General features: G+C 51.0%; 1 protein-coding gene across 1 annotated transcript in view; it reads right to left on the bottom strand.

Moving 5' to 3' along the window:
* The window catches only part of LOC144164840 (uncharacterized), a 76,586-nt gene continuing 51,963 nt past the window's right edge, over positions 1-24,623 (bottom strand). The window contains exons 4-5 of the mRNA XM_077695096.1: positions 1,025-1,333; positions 1-429 (exon numbers count right to left, since the gene is read on the bottom strand). Coding sequence (XP_077551222.1) covers positions 1-429; positions 1,025-1,333 — 738 coding nt within the window. The remainder of the gene's footprint in view (positions 430-1,024; positions 1,334-24,623) is intronic.

Below are 24,623 nucleotides of genomic sequence, written 5' to 3' on the forward strand. Positions count from 1 at the left end.
TCAGTGACTGACAGACCTTTCGTCCAGGTCTTCGGCCGCAGCCTTCTCGAAGAGGCCGAACACCGCGTCGAGATTCGCCCACTGGTAAGTGGCAACGGTCAGCTCCTGGAACACAATCCGACGAATGTCCGTGGCGATCCGCCGGGCGTCGGCTCGCACCGGCTCCGTGTAGACCTCCCTGACCAAGGGCGTGAACGCCGCGACGCCCATTAGGTCCACGTAGTACCTGAAGCAGCTCGCCTTGTGGGACTCGACTACTGCGTCGGGCTCGTCGGGTACGTTGAAATTGTTGACCAAGGCGCGGTTGGCGAATTTCGATGTGTATTGCACTATCATCCAGCCCAGGACAGTCTCGAGGGGATTATCGTCCTCATTTTGTAGGTCGAGGAGCTTGTCCAAATACCGCGCGTTCGTAGTCATTATGCGAATCTGCGGAACAGACGCACGTCGGATTGTCTGCAAATACTGCAAACACTTATATTTGCGTGGAAACAAATTGGCTTTGTTATCCCTTTTCCCTTCTCCAATTCCCCCAAATGATCTACGCTAACTTGCTCTTTATTCATTCAATCAAGTCATTTGACCTCAAAAGCTACTTGCCCCTTCGTATTTTATTACCTAGCTTGAAGCATCCAGGCGCACCACATTTTTAAAACGCGGTGTGCTCCGTAGCACTGACTTTGTTTTCCTTATAGGATAGCTGCGGATGCATAGAACACTCAAAAAGGTAAGAAATTCACGAGTGTAAGACTTTACCATCATGATAGCTGCATTCAAGGGCTAGATTCTACAAGGAAACATGTATGGTTTACCAAAGGGTACTGAGAGGCCGTTTGTGTGCCGAGAAAGTCGTTTCAGTGGGTTGGATTCCTATGTTCTACATTAACAGCGGTACACCAACTAAGGAAAAAAAAACGGCACACTTTGTAAAAATTCGATGCCATCAACTGAAATCACTGTAACACAATCGCTCGACAACCCACGGATGTAATGCAAACCATTACTTTCTCGCCATGGCACGAACCTCGGAATGGCTGCCTCGAACCGATTGGATGTGTCTCTCCCATTCTTTGAGGTAATCACTCGCAAACAGGAACGATGAATTGGGGATGTACGGAACAAGGGTGGGCGGATCGTTTATCACTTGCGAGAGCTCTAGCATGACTATTATCTCGTGAGAGGCAAGCTCTTCAAAGGTGATGCCAGCCTTGCCCCCGCCCCCGAAGTGCTCGAACAGTGTTTGAAAGTACTCTTTGTAGTCGCCCAGCTTGTAACGACGCTCTCGTATGTCGTTTAACCACTTGATGTCTTCAAATGCTGGCGACAGCAGTGCCTGCAACGAACAAGAAGCGGGGAAGGACGCAGCATTAAGAGGGAGCACCTTTCGGTAGCCGTGTTATAGCGCCCGAACGCCTTTAAAAGACGACAGCCTGTCTTGGGCTACCTAAACGCGGAAGTTCTGCTCTGGCTGCCTGTTCCTCAAGTTAAAAATTCTTGCACAAGACGTTTATATAGGCAAAACATTATGACACTATCAACTCTGGTGGCAACGTTCATACTTTTCCACGTTGTTGAGCAAAAAGAGAAGATAGGCTTAGGCTTATTCGACGCAACACTGACAGGCTTTTTTGATAGGCATATTTGACGATAGGCTTATCCGAAGGCGCTGCTCCAGTGGGCATAGGAGGAGCACCTTTGGAGCGGCTCCTAATCGGCAACTTTTCGCCATGCAGATCCTGTCTGCTCTGGTCGTTTCGTGGTTATCGGCTATGGTCAGCGCATTTCCCGGCGTCCGTTACACGCTGCCGATAGCGGCCCCTTCGATTGACAGGCTGGATGCTACGCCAACTGCGTGAACCTGTTGCGTGATCGAAGCATCGACCGAACTCGTCTTCTACCGAACAGGCCAATGGACGATGGCATCATCGGCTCGCGAGGATTTAAGTAGCTGGCGCGCCAACACACTCTTCAATAGGCATGGACGCAGCGCCTTCGGAGCAGCTCTTAATCGGCAACTTTTCGCCATGCAGGTGTGTAACCACTTTTCACTGTATGCGAGAAAAACCGATGACCATTGTACCCTGCTGTTCCCGTGCCTACGGGTGTTGCGTGAAACTTTGTCAGAGTGCTTTTCTATGGCGTAATTAATACTGTGCTGTGGTGACATTGAGTCCAATCCCGGGCCCACTACTCGCTCAGAAGCACTTCATGACACTAGGGAGTTTGAAGGAGCCATGAAGAGAAAACAAAAGTTTGGTTCATTCAAAAGATTGTCTCGTTAGAATCATACTGACACCACTTTTAACGTGAACTTCGCTCAAATAAGCTACATAATTAGGAAAAACGGGAATGGTCATGCGACCCACCAGCTCATTTCCCGCAACAGAACCTGTGATGTCACATGGGCTAAGCTCTGCGATTGGCGGAGGCTGGCAGAAGCAGACGCAAATTAGGTAGAGCTTACAAACTAGACGAACGAGCGATTTGCGCTTAAATTTAGGGCACATTCTTTACAAAGCAATAGGAATGATGAGACAAACAGTGGAAGTTACGAAAGCACATGTAAACATAGAAGTACTGATGCGTTCTGCTGTTCGTACTGCGCACAGCATGCTTTGGTTTAGCTGCACAGCACTATGGGGCTTGGGGTTGTCTCAGACGACACTGGCCGATTGACACAAGCAACGGTGTCTTACGTGACCCCATTTGTCGAGCGAGCACTGTTTCAGGGAACGAATATTTTCTCCCAGAACAAAAACAAGCCAGGTTTAAATGCGGGCAAAAACAAACCAAACGCTTGCCACGGTATGGTGGCGCCATCTAGGTTACGGAACGTAAAGAAACGTGGGAACAAACCAACACCGCTGTACAGGGTGGAGACAACCTTTGAACGGTCCCGTGCCGCCGCAATTGGGCCAACGGGCTCAACGCGTTATTCTTTTCGTTTCCCACGAGACCTAGCAACGCGAAACAGACAATATGATTCAAACTTCTTCAGTAAACCGCGTTGCGGCGATAATTTTAGCGCGGTTTTGACACAATGACTTGCTTCGGCGGCGAGCGAGCAACCGAACATGGCGGCGCCAGCGTTACGTGTCTCTACCCTGTACGGCGGATGCGTGAATGAAGGTATTCTAGGCTGCAGAGCGGTCGGTTCCCGTGATGCCACTTGGGACCACGAAAACGCACGATTGAGCGGGAAAATCAACATTTTAACCTAAATTGTTTAATTTCTCAGTGAATAAAGCACCGTTTGTATCCGGACAAGCGCTGGGGGCACTATAAAACACGAAATCTTTCGAATAAAACCAACCTGCATTTTCTCTTCATGGCTCCTTTTAGTACAGCGTTTGTTACCTTTGCGTACGGTAAATGCTAAATTTTTGCGTCACGCTAAGGAAACACCGCGAGAGGAGTCTTAGTAGAGCGTCTCATCAGTTTTGCGTAGCGACACGCTAATGCTTAAGGCGCCATATGTCGAATGTTTCGCGAAATGAATCGCTGGCTGATCTGCCATCGGAGTGTCGGAGTGCTTGGACATTTTACGACTATCCAAACAATTGTAAACAAACGCTTTTCCGTTAGTATTGAATGCTACACGGCCATAACACGACATGAATATTCTCTTACCTGAGTACGTTCTATAAAGAAAGCGTTGAAGCTCCGTGGCACTTTCGTGCAATCGCAGAGAACGCCCTCAGCCGAGAATGCCCGGGTTTTACGGATACATTTTATTCAACTTCAAAACAATCTAGAGAGGCGTTTCGAACGAACACAACGTCACAACATGCGTTGTAAGCCTGAACCGCGATTCATAGACGATCGGTTTCCTCCTCCTCCTGCCCGTCGTAAATTCGGCACTCACCTCGCGCGCGGTTTGCGGGGACGAACAGCAAGTTACTTAACTCTGGCGCGCGAGCCGAGAAGGCTTTTAGCCACGCACACTGCACATACCCCATGCGAGGTTGAGCCATACGTCGCTCAAGAAAGATAATCCAGAGCATGGGAAGCACTATCCACCCGCAGAAGTACAAAGCGAACATCGGGAAGCGAACGCGTTTGCAACACACACACATACAGCTTTTGTCGCTCGCTTTGATGTTACGACGATACGGAGCTGCGCGAGGGCGACGTGCTAACCACTCGACGTATTTAAAAACACAGGAGCAAAGAACTAGGTCCATCGGAAGCAAATTACTGCCCACAGAACAGCGCAACCGTAGACGGTTGTCGCGCTACTTGCCGCCATGTTTGAAACGCAAGCGGCCTCACGTACGCACGCTGTTTCGATGAAATAGCGTCCGCTAAACGCAGAAGCGGCTTAACGTACGGCGCATGCGCTGTGCTAACGATGCAAAAATAGCGTTCGCTAACTGTCTGCGTACGTCTGCGTACGCTATTCTAAAACACTCTATTGAAACCTTACCTGACAACGCCGCTGAACAGATGGGTGCTATTTTCCGGTTATAAAGGATGTTCATGCCCGCTCAATTAAAAGTTCTTAATTTCAAGCCGAGGTTGTGGCAGGCATCAAAAGCATTCTAACCGGACAAAAGGCTATTGAAACGAAGGTCTCGAACATTCAACAGAGGCTTGACGCTTTGGAAGAAAAATCTCGTGATGTGGATGGTCTTGGTGCGCAAATTACGGCAGAGCAGTCCGCTGCTGATTCTTCAGCCGCACAAAATGCCCTTTCGCAGTCGCGCATCGATAACTTCAGGACCGTTCACGCAGCGACAACTTTTTGTTTTATGGTTTGCCTGACTCAAGGGAAACCTGGCGTCAAACAGAAACAAAATTGACGGCAATTCTAACCGAAGTAATGCCCTCATTTCCAGCCGGTTAAATCGGACGGCCACGTCGTATGGGCAGTCTTTCGCCAAACAAATTTTCTCCGGTTATCGTGAAGTTTGTGAACTGTGCTTGCGGCACGGAAGCTTTTCAAACCGAAAAATATTGCAGTGTCGGACGATTTTTGTCCAGCTACGCACATCACCCGGAAAAAGCTTATTGAATTCGCTAAAAATCAACCCGGTTCCACTCACCTCACCTCACGCTCACCTTCTAACTCGCGTTGGGATGCTATACAAGATTGCTTCCAATGATTGATTGATTGATTGTGCTGTTTCACGCGCCGACGCAGCGTAGGCGATGAGGCGCGCCGTAGTGGAGGGCTCCGGATTAATTTTGACCACCTGGGGATCTTTAACGTGCGCCGAAATCTCGAACACACGGGCGTTTTTGCTTTTCGCCTCCATCAGAAAAGCGGCTTCCAATGATTACATTTCGGCTATAAAAAACGCGAGACAAAATTTTCTATCTAATTTGCTTCCGTCAATGCTTTCTTCATACTTAAAAAATTTGCCGAAGCATAAATCGTCCGTTCGAAGATACAATCACCTTAAACAACACATTTGACGAACCACTTGCAAGCAATCATTGTGCTATGCTTCTCAACCAAACATTCGCAAAAAACTTTTCCCACCGTCTATCATTGTGAATCCTCCAACCCAAACACAATTGCGCAGCTATGCCTACAGTACAAATTTATGTATCCGGTATCTATAAACTTATCACTTGCTTAAATAACTCCTCATCTCCTGGCTTTGATGGCATTACCACAATTTTGTTTGAAAAACACCGCTGCCTATTGTTCTATTAATAACAAAAATATTTCAGCAATCATTACACACGGGTACGCTTCCTAAGAAATGGAAAATAGAGAAGGTGATTCCAGTTTACAACTCCGGCAATAAAAATATTCCTTGTAATTGTCGCCCCATTTCTCTAACCAGTAGTACAACATACTAGAACGTGTCATCTACAGTAATTGGGTTAATTATTTTGAACCCAACTCGTTTTTCGCAGCAGCCCAAGACGGTTTTCGTAAGGCATACTCCTGTGAAACCCAACTAATTTTTTAGTCGCTGATTACACCAAATTTTAAATCGGTAATCGCAAGCTGACTGCATACTTTTTACATTTTTATAAGGCACTCGACAAGGTATTACACGGGCTACTGCTTCATAAACTAAATCAATTAAACATTGACAGAAGTTTCTTGAAATGCATTCAATATTTTGGACTAACCGCTCGCAGTACGTTGTCGCTTATCAATGCTGCTCTCCATTCAACCCTGTTTATTCAGGTGTACCGCAGGGATCGGTCCTTGGACCCCGCTTGCTCCTTATTTATCTTAATGACTTGCCTTCTCTGTTAAAATGTAATGTCCTTTTATTTGCTGGTGACTGTGTTATTTTCCGTGAAATAACTTCTGATAAGGACATTACTATTTTGCAGTCTGATTTGAATTCTGTCGTTAATTGGTCGGAAACTTGGCCAATGGAACTCAACACTGACAAATGCAAAACAATGCGTGTTTTAACAATGTCCAAATAGAATCAGTTGCATCCTAGAAATACCCTGGCATTCACATCACCACGAACGTAACCTGAAACCTTCATATCGAGCATATTGTTCACCAGGCTAATCGCATGTTGGTTTACTTGCGCCAAAACTTTTTAAAGCTCCTTCGTCACTCAAATTATTGGTTTAAGAAACCTTAATTCGTTCCAAACTGGAATACGCATGCTCAGTATAGGACCCATGTCACGGAAAGCTTATAACTACCCTAGAACTTGTTCAAAATATTTGTTAGATTTGTGCTAGCTAACTACAATCGAACCGCGAGCATTACTAGAGTGAAATCTGATCTAACCCTCTTATCTCTGTCGACTAGGCGTCAAATTTCACGACTAACTATTTTACACAAGCTGTGTCACCACCCCGTGCTGCGTGACGAATTTATACCTAGGCCACATTATCAATCCCGTCACATCGACCATGAGCGCAAAGTTGGGATTGATATGTGCAAAACAATGCATTGTTTTCATTCCTTCTTGCCCAGGACAAGTCGCGACTGGAATCGCCTTTTTTTGACACTGCATCCATTATTGAAGTCCACCAGATGCGGAATGTTCTAGCTAACATTGTATAATCAGGAGTTCTTCCAATGTTTGTTTTTCATGAGTCGCAATTTTTTATTACATTGTGTTAATGATTCTAATGTTTGTTGTATCCCTGCTACATTGTGCTACGTGTGTTTCTTGTTTCTTTTGTATTTGCTCTCACGCCACTCCCTCTGTAATGCCTTTGGTCCTGAGGCTATCATAAATAAATAAAATAAAATAAGAAATAAGTAGTTTTCCGACGTTCTTTTAAATAGATATACATGACTGCTTGGCTTTTGCGATAACAAATAAACGCATACTCTAGAGGCAAGTCTCCTTTAAGGCTTATTGTGAGAGGAGCGAAACCGGAAGTGAAGAGCTTGACAGACGGGCCGGAGAGAGAGGCCGGATTTCAATGTCACGGTCAGCAGAAGACGTTCATGTTTCGAGGGCCTTCGCAGTGAGGCGAGGGGATACGCCAAATTTTTTTTTGTTCACCCCTGTGTTGTGAGCGCTTCGAACACCGAGATCGACAACCTCCCCGCGTCTTAGGATTCAAAATGCCACCATTTGATATTTGCTCACATAAACGGGCACAAACAAAAGTTACCAGATTTCATGCTTATGTGAGAATCAACGTAACACGAAGCTTTCATCGTGGCATACCGGGGTTTGAAGGAACTGGCTGTGCGGCATTTTTTAACCTCATTTTACTTGCCATAGTTTGATTTTTCGACCAGTAGGGGTGAGTGCACCCAGAAATACGTGACGTGGGGAGCAACATTCAGTCTTTCGTCCCCCTGGCGTAGAGCCCGCTATTGTAGAGTTCGGGGAACGTGGCGCACTTCAGGTGTCCCTGCCCTCCAACGTCTGTCGCTTCCCCTCCCGTCCCCGGGCGAGAATGCCAACGTTATCTCGTGTAACCTTGCCTGGCACCAGCCTCCGTGAGCCACGTTCCCCTCCCAGCCGGCGCTATACCCTTAGACCAGTTAGCGTTTTCTGGTTAGCGTTATAAAAACCAGCCAGCGCGACACGATGCCAGGAAGAAGCAGCAGCCGCATGGAAATCTGGGAGTACATTTTCACCAGTGGCTCAGCTTTGTGCTATTTTTGTTAACGTACTAACTTTTCACAAACAATTTTTAAGGATGCTGATCTCAGCCCATTCATTGCAATTGGTCGTGAACCTGCCATATGCCAGCTGGAACATGTTTTGCTTACCGTTTATTTAATAACCTTTTTTATGGTAAAACAATTGATTTAATGGTTCATAGGGAGAGAAAAATAGGCACATCAAAGCTCTAAAAACCATTTTACTGAAAAGCTACTGCTATGACAAAAGTAAAATGGCTTGTTTTTTTTGGCATGCATGGCTCCTTATTCATCGCCCCATAGAGAAGTATTTCTTTGTGCTGGAGATCACATCGACATGTACAATTTAGTCGCGTTTCAAAATAGCACTGGTTCGTCATTACAATTTAACAGCGATGCTCTTTAAGCTGGTGTTGGGCCAGCGAACGTGCGCAGGAAAACCTCGCCGAGCGATGACGCCATCGCGGCCGCCAGCACGACTTCGTCTTCGAGAACACTCTCACCAGGGTTCGTGGCTTGATCTCTTGCATGCCCTTCTCCTCGCCAGTCCGTGCGTCTTTGCGCCTCAAGTGGGCAGCTCAAAAAAGTTCGCGCTACAGACGCCAAATTCGCGAACCCGGTCACCGTCGCCTGTAGCGCTGGCTAACGCGGTCCACGTTGGGATGTAATGAAAACTTGCTGACGATATGATCCGGGCCTGCCAGTCGTTGAGAACTTTCAACGGCAAGTTATGAAATCCCCGTGATGTTTAACAGCAAGGTGGAGCCGCCGGCATCGCTGTTTATCCAGCCTTCGCGCCACTAGTGCGAAATCGTTAAACTCTCCCCCATTCATCCTCATCCTCATCATCACCATCACGACCACCATCATCCTCTCTACGCCCACTGCAAGACGAAGGCCTCTCACATATATCTCCAATTATCTATGTCCTGTGCTAACTGCGACCAATTTATCCCCGCAAACTTCTTGAGCTCATCTGCCCATCTACCTTTCTGCCGCCCACTTCAGCGCTTGCCTTCTCTAGGGATCCACTCTGTTACCCTTAATGATTAGCGGTTGTCTTGCCTTCTCATTACATGCCCTGCCCACGCCCATTTATTCTTCTTAATTTCTACTTATTCGTCAATAACACGCCTTCGTTCACTCACCAACTCCACCCTCCACTTATCCATTATGTTACACCTTCCCTCCTCCGTTCCATTGCTCGCTGAGTCGTGCTTAATTGAAGTTGAACCTTTTTAGTGATCTTCGAAGCGATCCCCGTAGGTGAGTACCGGTAATCTGCAACTGTCATACAATTTGTTGTTCAGGGACAATAGTAAACTGCCATTCATTATCCGAGAATGCCTGCCGAATGCACTCCACCCCATTCTTATCCTTCTAATTATCGCTGCCTCGTGGTTGGGATATGGGGTCACTACTTGCCCTAAGTAGATATCTTCGCTTACAAATTCCCTCCGCGGGAATGCCCATCCATCGGAATTCTGCGTCGACGCCCCAACCGCGGGGATAAAAGAAAAGTACGCGAATAATACCTTCACACTCTCGCAAATGACAATGCAGGCGACGAAGCTGACATCTACACTGACGCTGCTCTGAATGGAACGACGGCGGCCATTGCCTGAACATTTGTGGACCTGTCGGAAATGAATGGATCCAGGCACATTTCTAACACATACGGCCTCGTAGAAGAGGTAGACCTTCTAGGAATTCTGGGAGCCGCGCGGCAAATTTATAACCATTCCGGCCATCTATCCACGAAGAAATTTCGCATTATCACGGATTCCTATGTTGCTGTCCCAGAGTTAAACCGTCCGTTTTCACCGAACAATACGGCAACCAAAAGCCTTACCTTGATATGAGACATACAAATTGAATGCTTCAAAGTTAGAATTGTTTGAACTCAAGGACACACTACAGGCGCCGAATGTAACCGTGTGGAACACGACGCTGCCAGGAAGAGGCTAGAATCACCTCCCGTGGTGCCCGCCACGCCCGTACCCCCTGTCCAAGCAGACTGACAACTCCAGCTTCGCCACCTCATTATGGAAAGCTACAAGCGCTTACAGACAGAAACTCCTGTTGGCATCCTTGCTCCTCTCAAGCGCTTTTCGCGTCCTGGGGAAGTATTCTTCAATAAAGTGTATGCGGGGAGATGCCACCAGGGGGCCAAGCATGGCGGCCGCATCTCTCATCTGCTCCCGAAAAGTTTCCTTATAATTCGGCTACATAGAGCTTCTTACCCCCCCCCCCGGGGGCTGCGGTATCGGAAGCCATGAACCCGGGCGACTCGCGCCCGAGCTCTCCCGAGCACGTGAGCACCACGCAGAGCGGCGACGGACGCCCCGGCGCACCGGCGAGCGTGGAGCCTGACGACGAGCTACAGCGGGCCGGCGCGGTGCCCACGCTGGCCGAGATCGAGGGCTTGCCAGACGACTCCGAGGTGAGCCCGAGCTCCACAACTGAACCGGCCGTCACAGAGTTCCCCTCGGGGGATATTGGGACCTCCCCGAGCCCCCCAACGGCCGTGGAACGCGCGCTGGGGTACGACGAGCGGCAGCACGTCAACACCGCAGTGAGGGCGACGCTGCAAATGCTTCGCCGGCAGCTCGAGAACTTGCGGAACCTGGACGGGCGTCAGACGGCGCAGGCCGAGCGCGGCAAACGGGCCATCGCGCTTTCCGCATTTGTCATCGACGAACTGGACGCCGTCCACATCGAGCAGGAGCGAGGCAGGCGGCGGGACGGCAAGGCGACCAGCTGCGCCATGTTTGACGGAGCGGGGGAGGATGTCGGTGTAGCGGCAGATATTCGGTCCCTCCTCGCGGCTGCAGCGGCGGAGGAGCGCAGCCCGGCCCCGGCGCCGACAGTCGCCGCGCGGCCTGAGGACGTTCCGTCAAACCAGCGAGCCGCCGGTAGCTACGCGGACGCCCTGCGGGAAAAGCCACGCCGGCGGCCGTGGGGGACGGGACGGACACCATCACAAGGGAGAAGCGGCAAGGTGGCCAGCGCCCTTCGAGACCCTTCCGTATCCCCTTCCCTTATCCCCTTTCCCATCAATAAAGTTTACTGACTGACTGACTGCCCTTCCGCTACCGTCCGAGGTGAAAAAATCACCGTCGGAGCGAGTGAGGATGTGATAGGCGGCGCTGTGACGCGAGCGCAGCGCAGCCTCCTTCTCTGGCGGCCAGCGGCGGCAGCCGCAACCACACCGCCCAGAACGGCTGGCAGGAGGTAGTGTCGCTTTCTAAACGTAAGAGAGCGGCACGAAGGCTTCGCAACGAGGGAAAAAAGCTTGCCCCACGCCCCACAACCCTCGCGACTGTCTTTTATCGCCCGAAGGATCCAAGGGCAACGTTCGCGAAGCTGGCGTGCGACGCAATCGCTGGGCAGCTCACGGCGCGGTCTGGCGTGGTGGACGTGCGTATGAACGCGGACCGTAACGTCGTGGCGACGGACGCGGGCACCGAAGAGGCCTTGGAGGTGCTACTGGCCATCACCATCATCTGTGCCATCGACGTGAGCCCACGAGAACCGTCGTCGAGCAGCAAGGGCGTCATCGTGGTCGACGACATGACGATCACGGCCGAGGCAGTCACCTCCAGCCTGCCTCGGCCTCCAGTCGCCTCCAGTCGGCTCCAGCTGTTAGCAGGGAGACTGCAGTATACCTGCGCTTTTCGGCGTCAATCCGCCCTGCGGAGGCAGCGCTGCACAAGCTCCGACGGCCGGTGAGGGTGTGCCGACCGCGACCAGTGCAGTGCGGCAGGTGTGTGACAGGCTGGACCACGCCACAGCGAGCTGAAATTGCGAGAGGAGGTGCTGGCGAAGCGGGGGTACTCATCTCAAGGCAGCGTGCAAGGCCGCGAAGCCTTATTGCACCAACTGCGGGGCCCCCACGTCGTGCTCGACCACTCCTTCCCGCGCTGGCAGGAGGAGCGTCGTGTGTGTGCGCAACTGGTACGAGCCCCGGCGCCTGCCTCTCGTATGGGCGTTGCAGCCCTGCGAGCGGCCACGCAGCCCCAGGCGCCCCCTGTCGCACCCGTAACGATGCGCCAGCAGCCAGGCAGCAGGAGTGCTGCCTCCGGGACGCAGCAGCAGCAGCAGACAGCCCAGCGACAGCCCAGCAGCCGGGCAGCCCCTGCGCGGTTGAAACGAGGCCGGAAGAGCTTGTTCAAGTAGCTGGCTTCACAGGGACAGCCACAACCCAAGCCCCGCCATGGCTAAGAGCCGCCGCACACAGTCCCTGGTGCCTACAGTGCTGCAGTGGAACGCCAACTCGCTGCGACCGTGTCGTCCGGAGCTCAGTGCGTCTCTGCTGCAGGACGAGCCCCATGTCGTGGCTCTACAGGAGGGCTATGTGCGAGTGGGAAGGGGCGGCTCGGGGGGGACTCGCCTGCCGGGTTACACCGGCTATCACAGCCCTACGGCGTGTGACAGTGCCGACTGCTCGGAGGTGGTGAGTGGCGACCAGTCTCACCCCCCCAGGAACCTCGCGTGCCTCACTGTTTGTGAGGAGCGATGTGCAGCACGGAGAGCTGGATAGCAGTGCGGTGATGACCGTGGTGCAGGAGTGCGCGGCAGTGACGTTGCGGATCAGTGCGGTTGGTGCAGAATTTGCAGTGTGCAGTGCGTACGTGCACCCTGGACGGCCTTGGGAAGCGTGCCTCCTGGATCGGCTGGTGTCCCAGTGTGCAGTCTGGTTTGCAGGGCCTGGTTTGCAGGGCCTGGTTTGCTGCGCCAGGCAAGCCATGCAGAGCTGCACAGTAGCCGAGGGGGCCACCACGCCGGACCTGAAGCTGCTGCAGCTGCGGGTGGTGCGCAACCTTGCGGAGAGGAAGGCCCAGCACTCGGGGGAGTGGGCGGACTGGATGGCGTACCGGCGAGTGGATGGGGCTTGCCGCCGTCACGCCAACCGCCTGAGCCGGCAGCGCTGGGCCGACCTATGCGTTAGCTCGGAGGCCGACCCACGCTGCCGCCAGCTCTGGGGCATCTTCAACGCCATCCTGAAGCCCCAGAGAAACCGCAACCCCCTGGCTGCCATGGCCATCCGCAATCAGGCCAGCTTTGCGGAGTTGGCCAACCTCTTCGCTGCACTCTTCCTGCCGCCGCCGCCGCCACACCAGGCGGAACCGGGGCCCGCTGCTGCTGTTACTGCGACGGGGGAGGTGCTTAACCCCCTCAACAACGCCCCTATCACGGATACTGAGCTCCGCTCTCCGCAGCTGCAAGCGTAAATCGGCGCCAGGGGCGGACGGCCTCACCTATCAGATAACGCGCAATCTGGATGAGGTGGGGTTCGGCCGGCTCCTGGCCGCCTACAACGTCACTTGGACACGGGTCGGCTGCCACCCGAGTGGTTGCTAGCCATCTTGCGGCCCATCCCAAAGCCAGGCAAGGGCCTTGTGGCAGTCACAGCGTACTGGCCTGTGGCCCTTACATCCAGCGGCTGCAAGCTGCTCGAACTGGTGGCACTGCGCAGGATGGAGGCCATTGCAACGGAAGAAGAGGCCATCCCCGAGCAGCTAACGGGCTTCCGGAGGCACCTGGTAGCCACCGACTCCATCGCTGACGTCGTGGCGGCCTTTGAACATGCCATAGCCTCCAAGCAGGTAGCGGCCCTGGTGCTGCTGGACGTGAATGGCACCTTCGACAACCTGCAGCGTCGTGCCATATCCCTGGCCATGGAGGAGGCTGGAATTGGGGAAAGCTGCGGGGCTTTGTGGAGGCGTTCCTGACGGGTCGCACGGCGCAGGTGCAGGTGGGGGACGCCCTGTCGGCCCCCCAGCCGGTGGCCGTGGGCACCCCACAGGGCTCCGTCATCAGCCCCTTCGTCTTCAACCTGGTGATGGCCGCCCTGCCAGGCTGCCTGCCCAGAGGGGGCCACCGAGTGTACATTTCGGTGTACGCCGACGATATCGCCCTGTGGGTGCTGGGGCCCAAAGGTCAGGGCCGAGCCATGTGCTGCAGCGGCAGGCGGCCATGGATGCAGTCCGGGCCAAGGTGGCCGGCGTTGGCCTACAGCTGTCGGCGACAAAGACAGACGCCATGCTGGTGCATCCAGACGCCGCCGCCGGTGCACGGACCCGGCGCCTGACCATCGATGGTGAGGAGCTCCAGTGGAACACCAGGGTGGTGTACCTGGGACTCACCCAGGACCACCGGCTGCACTTCCGGAAAGCAGCCAAGGAGCTCCGAGCCAGGGCACAGCTGGCCACCACGGCACTGCACAAGGTGGTGGTCCGGCACAGGAGTGGCTCACTGCGGACGGCTCTCCGGCTGTACAACGCCTCCGCTGTGGGTCTCCTGATGTATGCGCTTCCGCTGGTGAGCCTGCGGAAACCGACCTGGCGACAGCTGGAAAGGGATCACCGCAAGGGGGTCCGCGCTTGCCTCGGCCTGGGCCAGAGCTCACCGTGCGAGAAGACGCTGGCCGAGGCGGGGGAGTGGACCCTCGAGATGACGGCTTACCGGCGGGCTCTTGGCCAAACAGGCGGGCTCTTGGCCGGCTGCGGCGCGCCGAGGGGGGGGGCCGCTGCTGCAGCGACTGAGGGGCCACCACCGCTCGCGCATGGGGCGCATGCTCGCGCTCTACGAAGAGGTGGTGGCCCCCGTGGATGCGCAACCTGTTGGCGCGGCTCCTGCTCTGACAGCTAACGTGAGGCTGGACATTCCACGTCTGCGCAGCAAGCGGCGGACACCCCCTGCGGACAACTGCAGCTGGCGCGGGGCGTCATGAGGGGCGACCTCGAAAGCCACGCCCTTGTTTACACGGATGGCTTGGTGCGGCAGCAGCAGGGTTCGGCCGCAGCGGCTGCCGTGCTGGGAGAGGCCACCCGGCAGGCGCGGCTGCCCTATGCCTCATCTTCCGCCACAGCTGAGCTGGTGGGTGTCGGACTGGGCTTCGACCTGAGCCCTTGCCCGGGCGCTGTGCCCTGCTGTGCGACTCCCGAGTGGACCTGGCACGTCTACGGGACGGCGACTCACACTCCATGTTTGTTATGCATAAATCAATTTTTATGAATAAAATGACAGCTGACAAATGATAATGACAAATGATAAAATGAATAAAATGTCCATTATGAATAAATGGACAGCTCCAGCAGGATCCGAATTGCACCGATGCCCCCACTGTATTCGTGAAGGCACACCAAATCTTTACCACTTAATTTGGCTTTGTCCATTATTCGACCGTAATCGTCACCAGCTTTTAACTCTAGGTCCCGCCCCTGCGACTGAACAGGAACATGTTAGTCGGGTGCGTGACGATGCCACCACATTAGAATCAATCACCGAGTACGCCCTTGAAAACGGACTCTAAGAATTGGTGTAACTGCCTGGTCGACTTCCCCGTTCTGGCTACAATGTGAACTGTCTGCAGCGTGCACTGCTTTCAGTGTAAACCGTGTGGTCTACAGTGTGAACTGTACATTTAAGTGTGAATTGCGCATTTTGTGCCACTGACTGACTTTAATGTGTTCATTTTGTGTTTAGGACCCCAAGACTGCAACCGTGTTCGTTGTTCGAGTTGTGACCTTCCCCTTTTCCCCTCATCCTCGCTCCCTCCAGTGCTCCATGGCCCCTCGTCTAATAAAATGTTTAACTCACTCACTTCTACTGTCTCGCCACCGATCTGAAAACGCTGTGCCCTCCCAAGGTATTGATCATTACTTTAGTTTTCTGCATAATAATTTTCAGGCCCACGGTTCTACTCTGTCCAGTGCGGAAAGCATGCTTTGCAATTCGCCCCCGAGTTACTTAACAAGGCAACGTCATCAGCAAATCTGAGGTTACGGAGGTATTCTTCATTGACCCTTACTCCCATCTGTTCCCAATCCAACGTTCTGAATACTTCTTGCAAACATGCTGTGAATAAGATTGGAGAGATTGTCTCCCAGTCTGACGCTCTTCCTTATTGTTATTTTACTGCTCTCCTTAGGCAGGACAATGGTAGCTGACCCATTGTAGATATCCTGTAGTTTTCTCACGTAATGCTCGTCAACACCCTGATTCCGCAATGCCTGAATGACTGCTGGGGCTTCGACTGAGTCAAATCCTTTCCCAATCGATGAAGGCTATATATAGGGGTTGAATGTACACCGTGCATTTCTCTATAACCTGATGGATCGTGTCCACCTTAAAGTGCGTCAAACTACGCTTCCGCCTGCTGGTGATCGTTCCTTTACATTTTACCCATACGTTCCTTAATTCTAGCGCGAAAGAGGTCCCATATTTTGAAGCTTTTTAGGGTTCATTTAAATTAAAAATTTACAACATTTACACTACAAACATTAAAATCGGCATTGAACTTTCTATAGCGCCAACTTTGTGCGACTATTTCTTAGCATCCAATGATCGCCTTTTGCCTTACCAATTCTGGATTTCACAAGTACTCAAAAGCTTCCCGTTGCATAATATTTTTACACCAAAGAGGCACGACTCGAACTGTTGATGTTGAAGGTATTCGATGATTTTTTTTTATATTTCAAGCCATTGGTTGTAGCCCTTGAATTACTTAAAACAGCTACTAAGCTTCTAGTTATTAAGCTTCCCTTTCTCGTGACAATCGCATCAGCTGCGTGTATGCGCCCCACGCCACCAAGCAGCTTCTTTCTTTCATTCGTTAATTCTAAGCTTGCGAAGAGGTCCATCTTAACAACATGTTTTAGAAGTGTCCTAAAAAGTCATTTCCATGCTACGCAAGATAGCATTAGTAAACAAACAGATCGAGATGAAGGCGGAAAGCAAAAAATTACCCCACCTTCCCGCGAGGGGAACCCTGCGGAGATGCGACGCATCTTGGGGGTTCACTTGGTGTTTGGGTTGATTCTGTAATTGCGTGAAACGTGTGAGGAACGCGTATGATGTATTCTTTATTTAACACGCGGCGTAACGTTAACGATGAAGGCCTTGTGGTCGCTGAAGTGTACGGGTAGTGGATGGTGAAGTAACGGGACCACCGTGCAATTTGCCAAGGAGATCAAGTCTATGCACGTGCCCGAAATCGGAACGCCGGTGCTGGAACGACCGCGGCTATGACGCAACGTGGCGCGGCTATGACGCAATATAATCCAACACAATCCATTTTAATCCAACCCAATCCAAATTCAATCCAAGCCAAGCCAAGCCAACCCAATCGAATCAAATCCAATGCCCCTCGCGAGAGAGTGTTCGATATCGGAGAGGAGAGGGGGTGAGCAGCGGAGAGCGCAGCTCTAGCGACGATGAGAATGGGGGAGGGGTGTGGACGGACAACAACAACGCTGTATGCAGGGACAAGGCGAGTGAATGAGATGCAGTCGCATCTAAAAGCCGTGTGTTCCGAGATTTCGGAGTTGTTTGATTGATTGATTGTAGGGTTTAACGCACCGGCGCAACGTAGGCGATGATGCGAGCCGTTGTGGTGGGCTCCGGATTAATTTTGACCACCTGGGGATCTCTAACGTGCGCGGAAATCTCGTATACACGGGTGTTTTTGCTTTTAGCATCCGTCAGAAAAGCGGCCGCCGCGGCCGGGAATGGAACCCGCGTCCACGTGCTTAGCAGCACAAGGCCTTAGTCACTGAACCTCCGCTGCGGGTCGATATTTCAAGGCAGGTGGCCAAAATTATTCCGGAGTCCTCCGCTACGGCATGCCCAATCGACTGTGTTGCCCCATGGCGCACCCCATCGCCTGTACAGAGCTCCTTGTAAAAATAATGAAATACAAAAAAATAAAACAAAAAAATAAAGCAACATAGACAAAAATAAAAAAAACCCGATTGATAGGCTTCAGACAGGAGTGCACCACAGGCAACTGTTAACATCTTCAGTGGAATCTCTACTATATAGAGGTTAAAAAATACGCAAGAGAACGAAACAGCTTTAGAATGCAACAAAAGCGAAAAGATAACTGTGATACGTTACCCGTATCATGTAGTGCACAGTTTAAAAGAGGTACGAAAAAACCTAGTGGGCGAGTGGTGTTTTCTTGCGCCAAAAACGTTCCGTGTTGTGTTTTTGAGAGATAATAAAACAACGAACGCCACAGTCTTACTCCACAGAAAACGCTAAACATTTTGTCAAATTTGTTGAAGGCCGCTCTGCTCTGTAATAAAAAATATGTAGGCCCAAGAGGAAGACACATCAAAGCAAGATTGAAAGGGCATAACGAAAATGTGCACATCGAGGCCTGAAATGTCAGGTTTGCCGCTGCACTGTAATATTTACCAAATCAAATGCTCTTGCACAAAAAAAGTTGGCCACGTATCTGTTTCCTTCGCTTCAAATGTCGTTGAAAGACGATAGTCTTGGGCCAGTACCACCAACTAATTACCTCTGTTCTACGGCCACCTCTCACGCTCTTTCCCCCACGCGTGTCCCCCCTCCTCCTATGAATATGGTACAGGTTTGCTCCAATCAATTCAATGTTTCCACGTTCCACTGCTGAAGCGCCATCTACCCCAATAATTTGTTATTGTTGGACTTGTAATTGTGTCTCAAGGTCTAGGGTCGGGGGCGAGCGCATTTTATTTTTAACAGTGTCGCTTGTGTACCGTGAACAAAAAACCTCAAGGTGGAAAGAAAAGAAAAAGCTTTCCGTGCCCAGAGTCGAAGCTGCGTACCCTGAGTTATGAAACCGGCATCTATCCGATTGCGCTATCATCGCATTCTTTTTCTTTATTTCAAAATACGCACCGCTGTTACAAACATAATACCCAATGACAAAAAAGGCCATTGCACTAAGACATAAAATTACTGTTCCACTCTGGGGTAGAGTGCGGGTTGGTGAAGTATTTCCATTTTTGTTCCTTTTTTCACTTCTAGCAACCTGTCGGGAACACAAGGGCGTACCTTTTTCGCTTCAAGAAAAGAGAATATGGCCTCCCGGAAATGCTCATTCACAGGGCGCGCATCAATGTCCTCGTGGCGAACTGCCATTCGGCCTCTCCATACACTGTGCAGACCAGGTAAAATTATTAGGTCTGGGGGAACGCCATGGTCATCATGTTCAAACAACAAATACGGAATAAAATGGGCATCGATTGGCAGATCTTTTTCAGCGTACGTTGCAGCATATGCCCGAAGAAAACCCCGTCCAAACAGTCAATGAAAACATGGTCAATGGTTTTCGGTTTGTTGCACAACCAACACTGCTCACCCCACGGCATGAAAATGCCGTTTTTTGCGTCCATGTTTTCACAAGGAGTATACCGGTGTGTAGCTGAAAGAAGAATGTGCATCCCGGTAGAATGTACATCCCGTTAGAATGTACAAGAAGAATGTACGTCCCGGTGCAACTGACATTATATAATGCGTTTTAACACATCTCGACCCGTGTCAGACCATTTAGCAATTCTGCAGATAGCCATCGGAAAAAACAGTGTCGCAGCGATAGTTATACCGTCTCCTCCTAGTGACTGCGTCCAAATACCATAACAAAAACTGTGAGGATAAAAAAAGCAACGACTCAACAACTTCTTTTAGATAGCCAATGATACTTCCTGGCAAAAACAGTGCCGTAACAGACAGCTCAGGCAAAATTGTGAATAATCTAACTTGACAAACGGTGCGCCAAAAGCGGTCTTTTACATTTCGCCAAAACAAAGCGGTTTGCCAAGTGTGGCAAAAAGAAATACGTTAAACCTAGCCCCCACCACACGTACACGTCGAAAGATTTGGACGACTCATCCTCTCCCAGGATGAACCGCAAAACAAAAGCTGCGAAGAAACGATGTACCTTTTGGACGTCTCCCCGTGAACTGTGAAGTGTCTGTAACACATACCACAGTCTGATCAGCACATATAGGTTGCAAACCATTGTGGGAGCGAAAATGGATAAATTCGTGCCCTTGCACTTCTCTGCCTTTTCATGAAGCTGTACTCCTTGTCTCCGCCAGTAAGGGTCACCGTCGGAATAACACTCTAGGGGAACTTCACCACCGTCGTCACCCACTTGTCATTTTGAAATACCAACGGTGTTGAACTCCACTCACCGTGCCAGATGCCCATTCCAAAAAGACAGTGTCGTTTCCGTTGGTTTATTCGTAGCGTTGGCTTTGAGCAGCCGGTTCTCCGACGAAGGGAGAGGGATGTCAGCTCTGCAGTTTGTCCAACCTTGCCCCACTAGTGCAAGCCGCGCCAATTTCTTTTTGTAGCGTGAGCTACACTGGCCGAGGCTGAGCAGTTTCGCGTGGCTCCTGAAGAGCCGCGCTGCGCAAGCGCGGCACGTGGCGTCCCGGTCCACTTGATGATTATGCAAGGCGTGGCCAGGTGTGAAACCGATGGCTCGTGCGTCGCAGCAACATCGGCGTGCGCCTGCGGAACATCACCCCACGCGTCCAGCGTCTTCGCCGTCCTCCGTTCCGCACTTGGTCATGCGATGGGTGGCCAGGTGTGGAAACAATAGCTCTTGCTTCGAAGCAATATAGCGGGGCGTTTGCTCTACTTGCTTTAAACGTTCCATGAGAATAAGAAACAAACTAAATAAAAACGGGAACAAACCTTTACCAGCTAAGCTATAGCAGGGTAATGCCAATTAAAAATAAATGAACAGGAAGCCGAAGCTGTGGTACAGGCATGGAGAAGGAGAGCGAAACAGCGCAAAGCTGGCGCACCTGGGCCGCCGCCGCCGCTACTGGACAGGACTGGACTGGACTGGACTGGATTGGATTGGATTGGATTGGAAATCATTGTAGCAGCAGTAGGCGTGGTAATCAGCTAATCCTACGCAACCAGGAAACCCAGGAATAACCAGCTCAACCTTAGCTCACGCTACGTATATCCTGGCGTAGCCGAGCTAAGCCACTGCCAATTTTTGACAGAAGAAATTTTTGCCAATTTTTGACAACGCGCGTATTATTTTTTTTCCTATAGCGGCTTTCATTCTCTGGAGTCGACTCTCGCCAATTTAACCTTGGTGCAAGGCAAACTGGGATCCGTTGAGTCCGATGTTATCAAACTGCAAAAACGCTTTGTTTCCATGCTCGAAAAATCTATGATCTAGAAAATGGCAGTTGCCCTAATATTATTATTATTAAAGGTCATCAAGAATCCGTTGGCGAAACTCCTGCATCATTAGGAGAGGGCGTATAGCTAAAACGTTTTTCACGACTTGCCAAATATGCATAATTGAGGAAAGGCAGGGCGTGACACCGCCTAAGCTATGCGTTTTTGGGAAAAGACTGCTATGAATTAAATCAGTTATAAGTGAGAGCGTGTGGTTCTTTTCTTTGTTTTGTGCATCGGCCGTTCTGCGCCGTTACCCTCTGTTTCGGCGAGCACACAATGTGGCCAAGCCTCAATTTGTTCAAGTTCATCTTCCACAACTCAAATGATCGCCTTCCGTTGTTCTCCAGTGTTTCAACGCGACTGCACTAAACTGCACATCGAGCGAAAAAGCTGGTGTCGGCATCAGGGCCTGTTACAGCGAAACTGCTCCTAGACAACGTGCCTTCGAAGAGTTCTTTAGAGCACGCTTAACGGAATTCACCTGTCAACATTACTATGGGACTTACTACTCCGCTACCTTGGGACTTAAACACCACCGTGCACCAGCTAATCACGAATTGATTCGTCTGACGCCGCTGTAAAAGGTGGACCTTCGAAAACGCGGAGTAAAAGCAACACGTCTCGTTTTTTGAAATCTGCAGTACTGCTTTTGCATTCGTGACACCCCAGCAGCGCTTGGGTTTCCTTCGACGTTTTTCACTTTAGGGGCTCGCCGTGTCGTCGCAGCTCGCTGTCACAATGTCACGCGCCTGCCGTAACCAGGCGGCGCAGCGAGATAATGGACCTAAGTAAGGCTTCACGGCGTACCGTAACAGCATAACACAGTGGCTTTGCAAACCAAGGGGTTTATACATCCATAACCGTTCGAAACTCCTGAATCGCCGGCGCTTGTCATACATCTAGGCATTGCTTAGCGCGAAGAAAACTAGGTGCAGCTACATCTGAGGCAAACTTTGTGTACATAACCAGCAGCCCCCGCTTTCATTTAGTTAGGAAGACCCGTTGGGTTAATATTTACGATAGTAAGCGAAAAACGTTCAAAACTGCCCAGTAAGGTACCAGCACATGCGAGATCACGATGGGGCTACTTCAGGCAGGGGGCGCGGGAGCACTACGAAAGCAGGAAATTCGAATTGCATAACACAAAACTCCGTTTATTTAATCGGAAAGGAGTGGGACAGGGAGGAGAAGAGCATGATCGGTGGTAGCAGTGAGCGGATAACCGCGCGACAGCCCGTTATGCCGAATCACAGCCCTGCGCTTCCGACAGCTTTCACGTTCAGTGGAACGGCTTTAATTTTTGCACCTATAGAATTTTTGCGAACGATATGACCCATCCGCCCCCTCTCGGGGCGTTGCTGATCAAGTATTTGTGAACATTGCTCACGAAATATTGTTGCTATGGGGAGACGTGGAGGAAAATCTAGGCCCTACCACACGCAACCAATTCCGCCAAACCGACCAAACTGTCCACGGCATCTTACCTCTGACGACTGGCACAGCATATCTGGCGCCTATGCGGCTCACATCAAACCTTCTTGGTGGTCGGCTATGGCTCGGTGATGTAAACACTACCCTTGCCAGCCTGATAGCGCCTAGCGTAAGCCATAAAGTTTGCTACAGTATACAGTAGAGAGGAATGCTGCTCTAGCTTCTATGCAGCTCACACCAAAAGTTCTCGGTGGTCGGCCATGGCTCGGTGATGTAAAAGCTACCGTTGCCAGCGTGATAACGCCTAGTGTCAGAATAGAGTTTTCTACAGTATACACTAGAGAGGAATGCGACTCTAGATTCTATGCGGCTCACATCAAACGTTCTCGGTGGTCGGCCATGGCTCGGTGATGTAAAGCTACCGTTGCCAGACTGATAACGCCTAGCGTCAGCAATAGATTTTCCTACAGTATACACTAGAGAGGAATGCGGCTCTAGCGCCTATGCGGCTCACATCAAACGTTCTCGGTGGTCGGCCATGGCTCGGTGATGTAAAAGCTACCGTTGCCAGCCTGATAACACCTAGCGTGAGCAATAGAGTTTCCTACAGTATACACTAGAGAGGAATGCGGCTCTAGCTTCTATACGGCTCACATCAAACGTTCTCGGTGGTCGGCCTTGGCTCGGTCATGTAAAAGCTACCGTTGCCAGCCTGATAACGCCTAGCGTCAGCAATAGAGTTTCCTACAGTATACACTAGAGAGGAATGCGGCTCTAGCTTCTATTCGGCTCACATCAAACGTTCTCGGTGGTCGGCCATGGCTCGGTGATGTAAAAGCTACCGTTGCCAGCCTGATAACGCCTAGCGTCAGCAATAGAGTTTCCTACAGTATACACTAGAGAGGAATGCGGCTCTAGCTTCTATGCGGCTCACATAAAACGTTCTCGGTGGTCGGCCATGGGCTCGGTGATGTAAAAGCTACCGTTCCCAGCCTGATAACTCCTAGTGTCAGTAATAGAGTTTCCTACAGTATACACTAGAGAGGAATGCACCTCTAGCTTCTATGCGGCTCACATAAACGTTTCCGGTGGTCGGCCGTGGCGCGGTGATGTAAAAGCTACCGTTACCAGACTGATAACGCCTAGCGTCCGCAATATGTTTCCCTACAGTATACTCTAGAGAGGAATGTTGCTCTAGCTTCTATGCGGCTCACATCAAACGTTCTCGGTGGTCGGCCATGGCTCGGTGATTTAAAAGCTACCGTTGCCAGACTGATAACGCCTAGCGTCAGCAATATGTTTTTCTACAGTATACACTAGAGAGGAATGCTGCTCTAGCTTCTATGCGGCTCACATCAAACGTTCTCGGTGGTCGGCCATGGCTCGGTGATGTAAAAGCTACCGTTGCCAGACTGATAACGCCTAGCGTCAGCAATATGTTTTCCTACAGTATACACTAGAGAGGAATGCTGCTCTAGCTTCTATGCGGCTCACATCAAACGTTCTCGGTGGTCGGTCATGGCTCGGTGATGTAAACGCTACCCTTGCCAGCCTGATAGCGCGTACCGTCAGACATAAAGTTTCCTACAGTATACAGTAGAGAGGAATGCGGCTCTAGCTTCTATGCGGCTCACATCAAACGTTCTCGGTGGTCGGCCATGGCTCGGTGATGTAAAAGCTACCGTTGCCAGCCTGATAACGCCTAGTGTCAGTAATAGAGTTACCTATAGTATACACTAGAGAGGAATGCGGCTCTAGCGCCTATGCGGCTCACATCAAACGTTCTCGGTGGTCGGTCATGGCTCGGCGATGTAAAAGCTACCGTTCCCAGCCTGATAACGCCTAGTGTCAGTAATAGAGTTTCCTACAGTATACACTAGAGAGGAATGCAGCTCTATCTTCTATGCGGCTCACATCAAACGTTTCCGGTGGTCGGCCATGGCTCGGTGATGTAAAAGCTACCGTTGCCAGACTGATAACGCCTAGCGTCAGCAATATGTTTTCCTACAGTATACACTAGAGAGGAATGTTGCTCTAGCTTCTATGCGGCTCACATCAAACGTTCTCGGTGGTCGGCCATGGCTCGGTGATGTAAAAGCTACCGTTGCCAGACTGATAACGCCTAGCGTCAGCAATATGTTTTCCTACAGTATACACTAGAGAG

The sequence above is a fragment of the Haemaphysalis longicornis genome, unplaced genomic scaffold, assembly GCF_048455015.1.
Source record: "Haemaphysalis longicornis isolate Haplotype H1 unplaced genomic scaffold, Haemaphysalis longicornis Haplotype H1 scaffold_14, whole genome shotgun sequence".
NCBI classification, from domain to species: Eukaryota; Metazoa; Arthropoda; class Arachnida; order Ixodida; family Ixodidae; genus Haemaphysalis; species Haemaphysalis longicornis.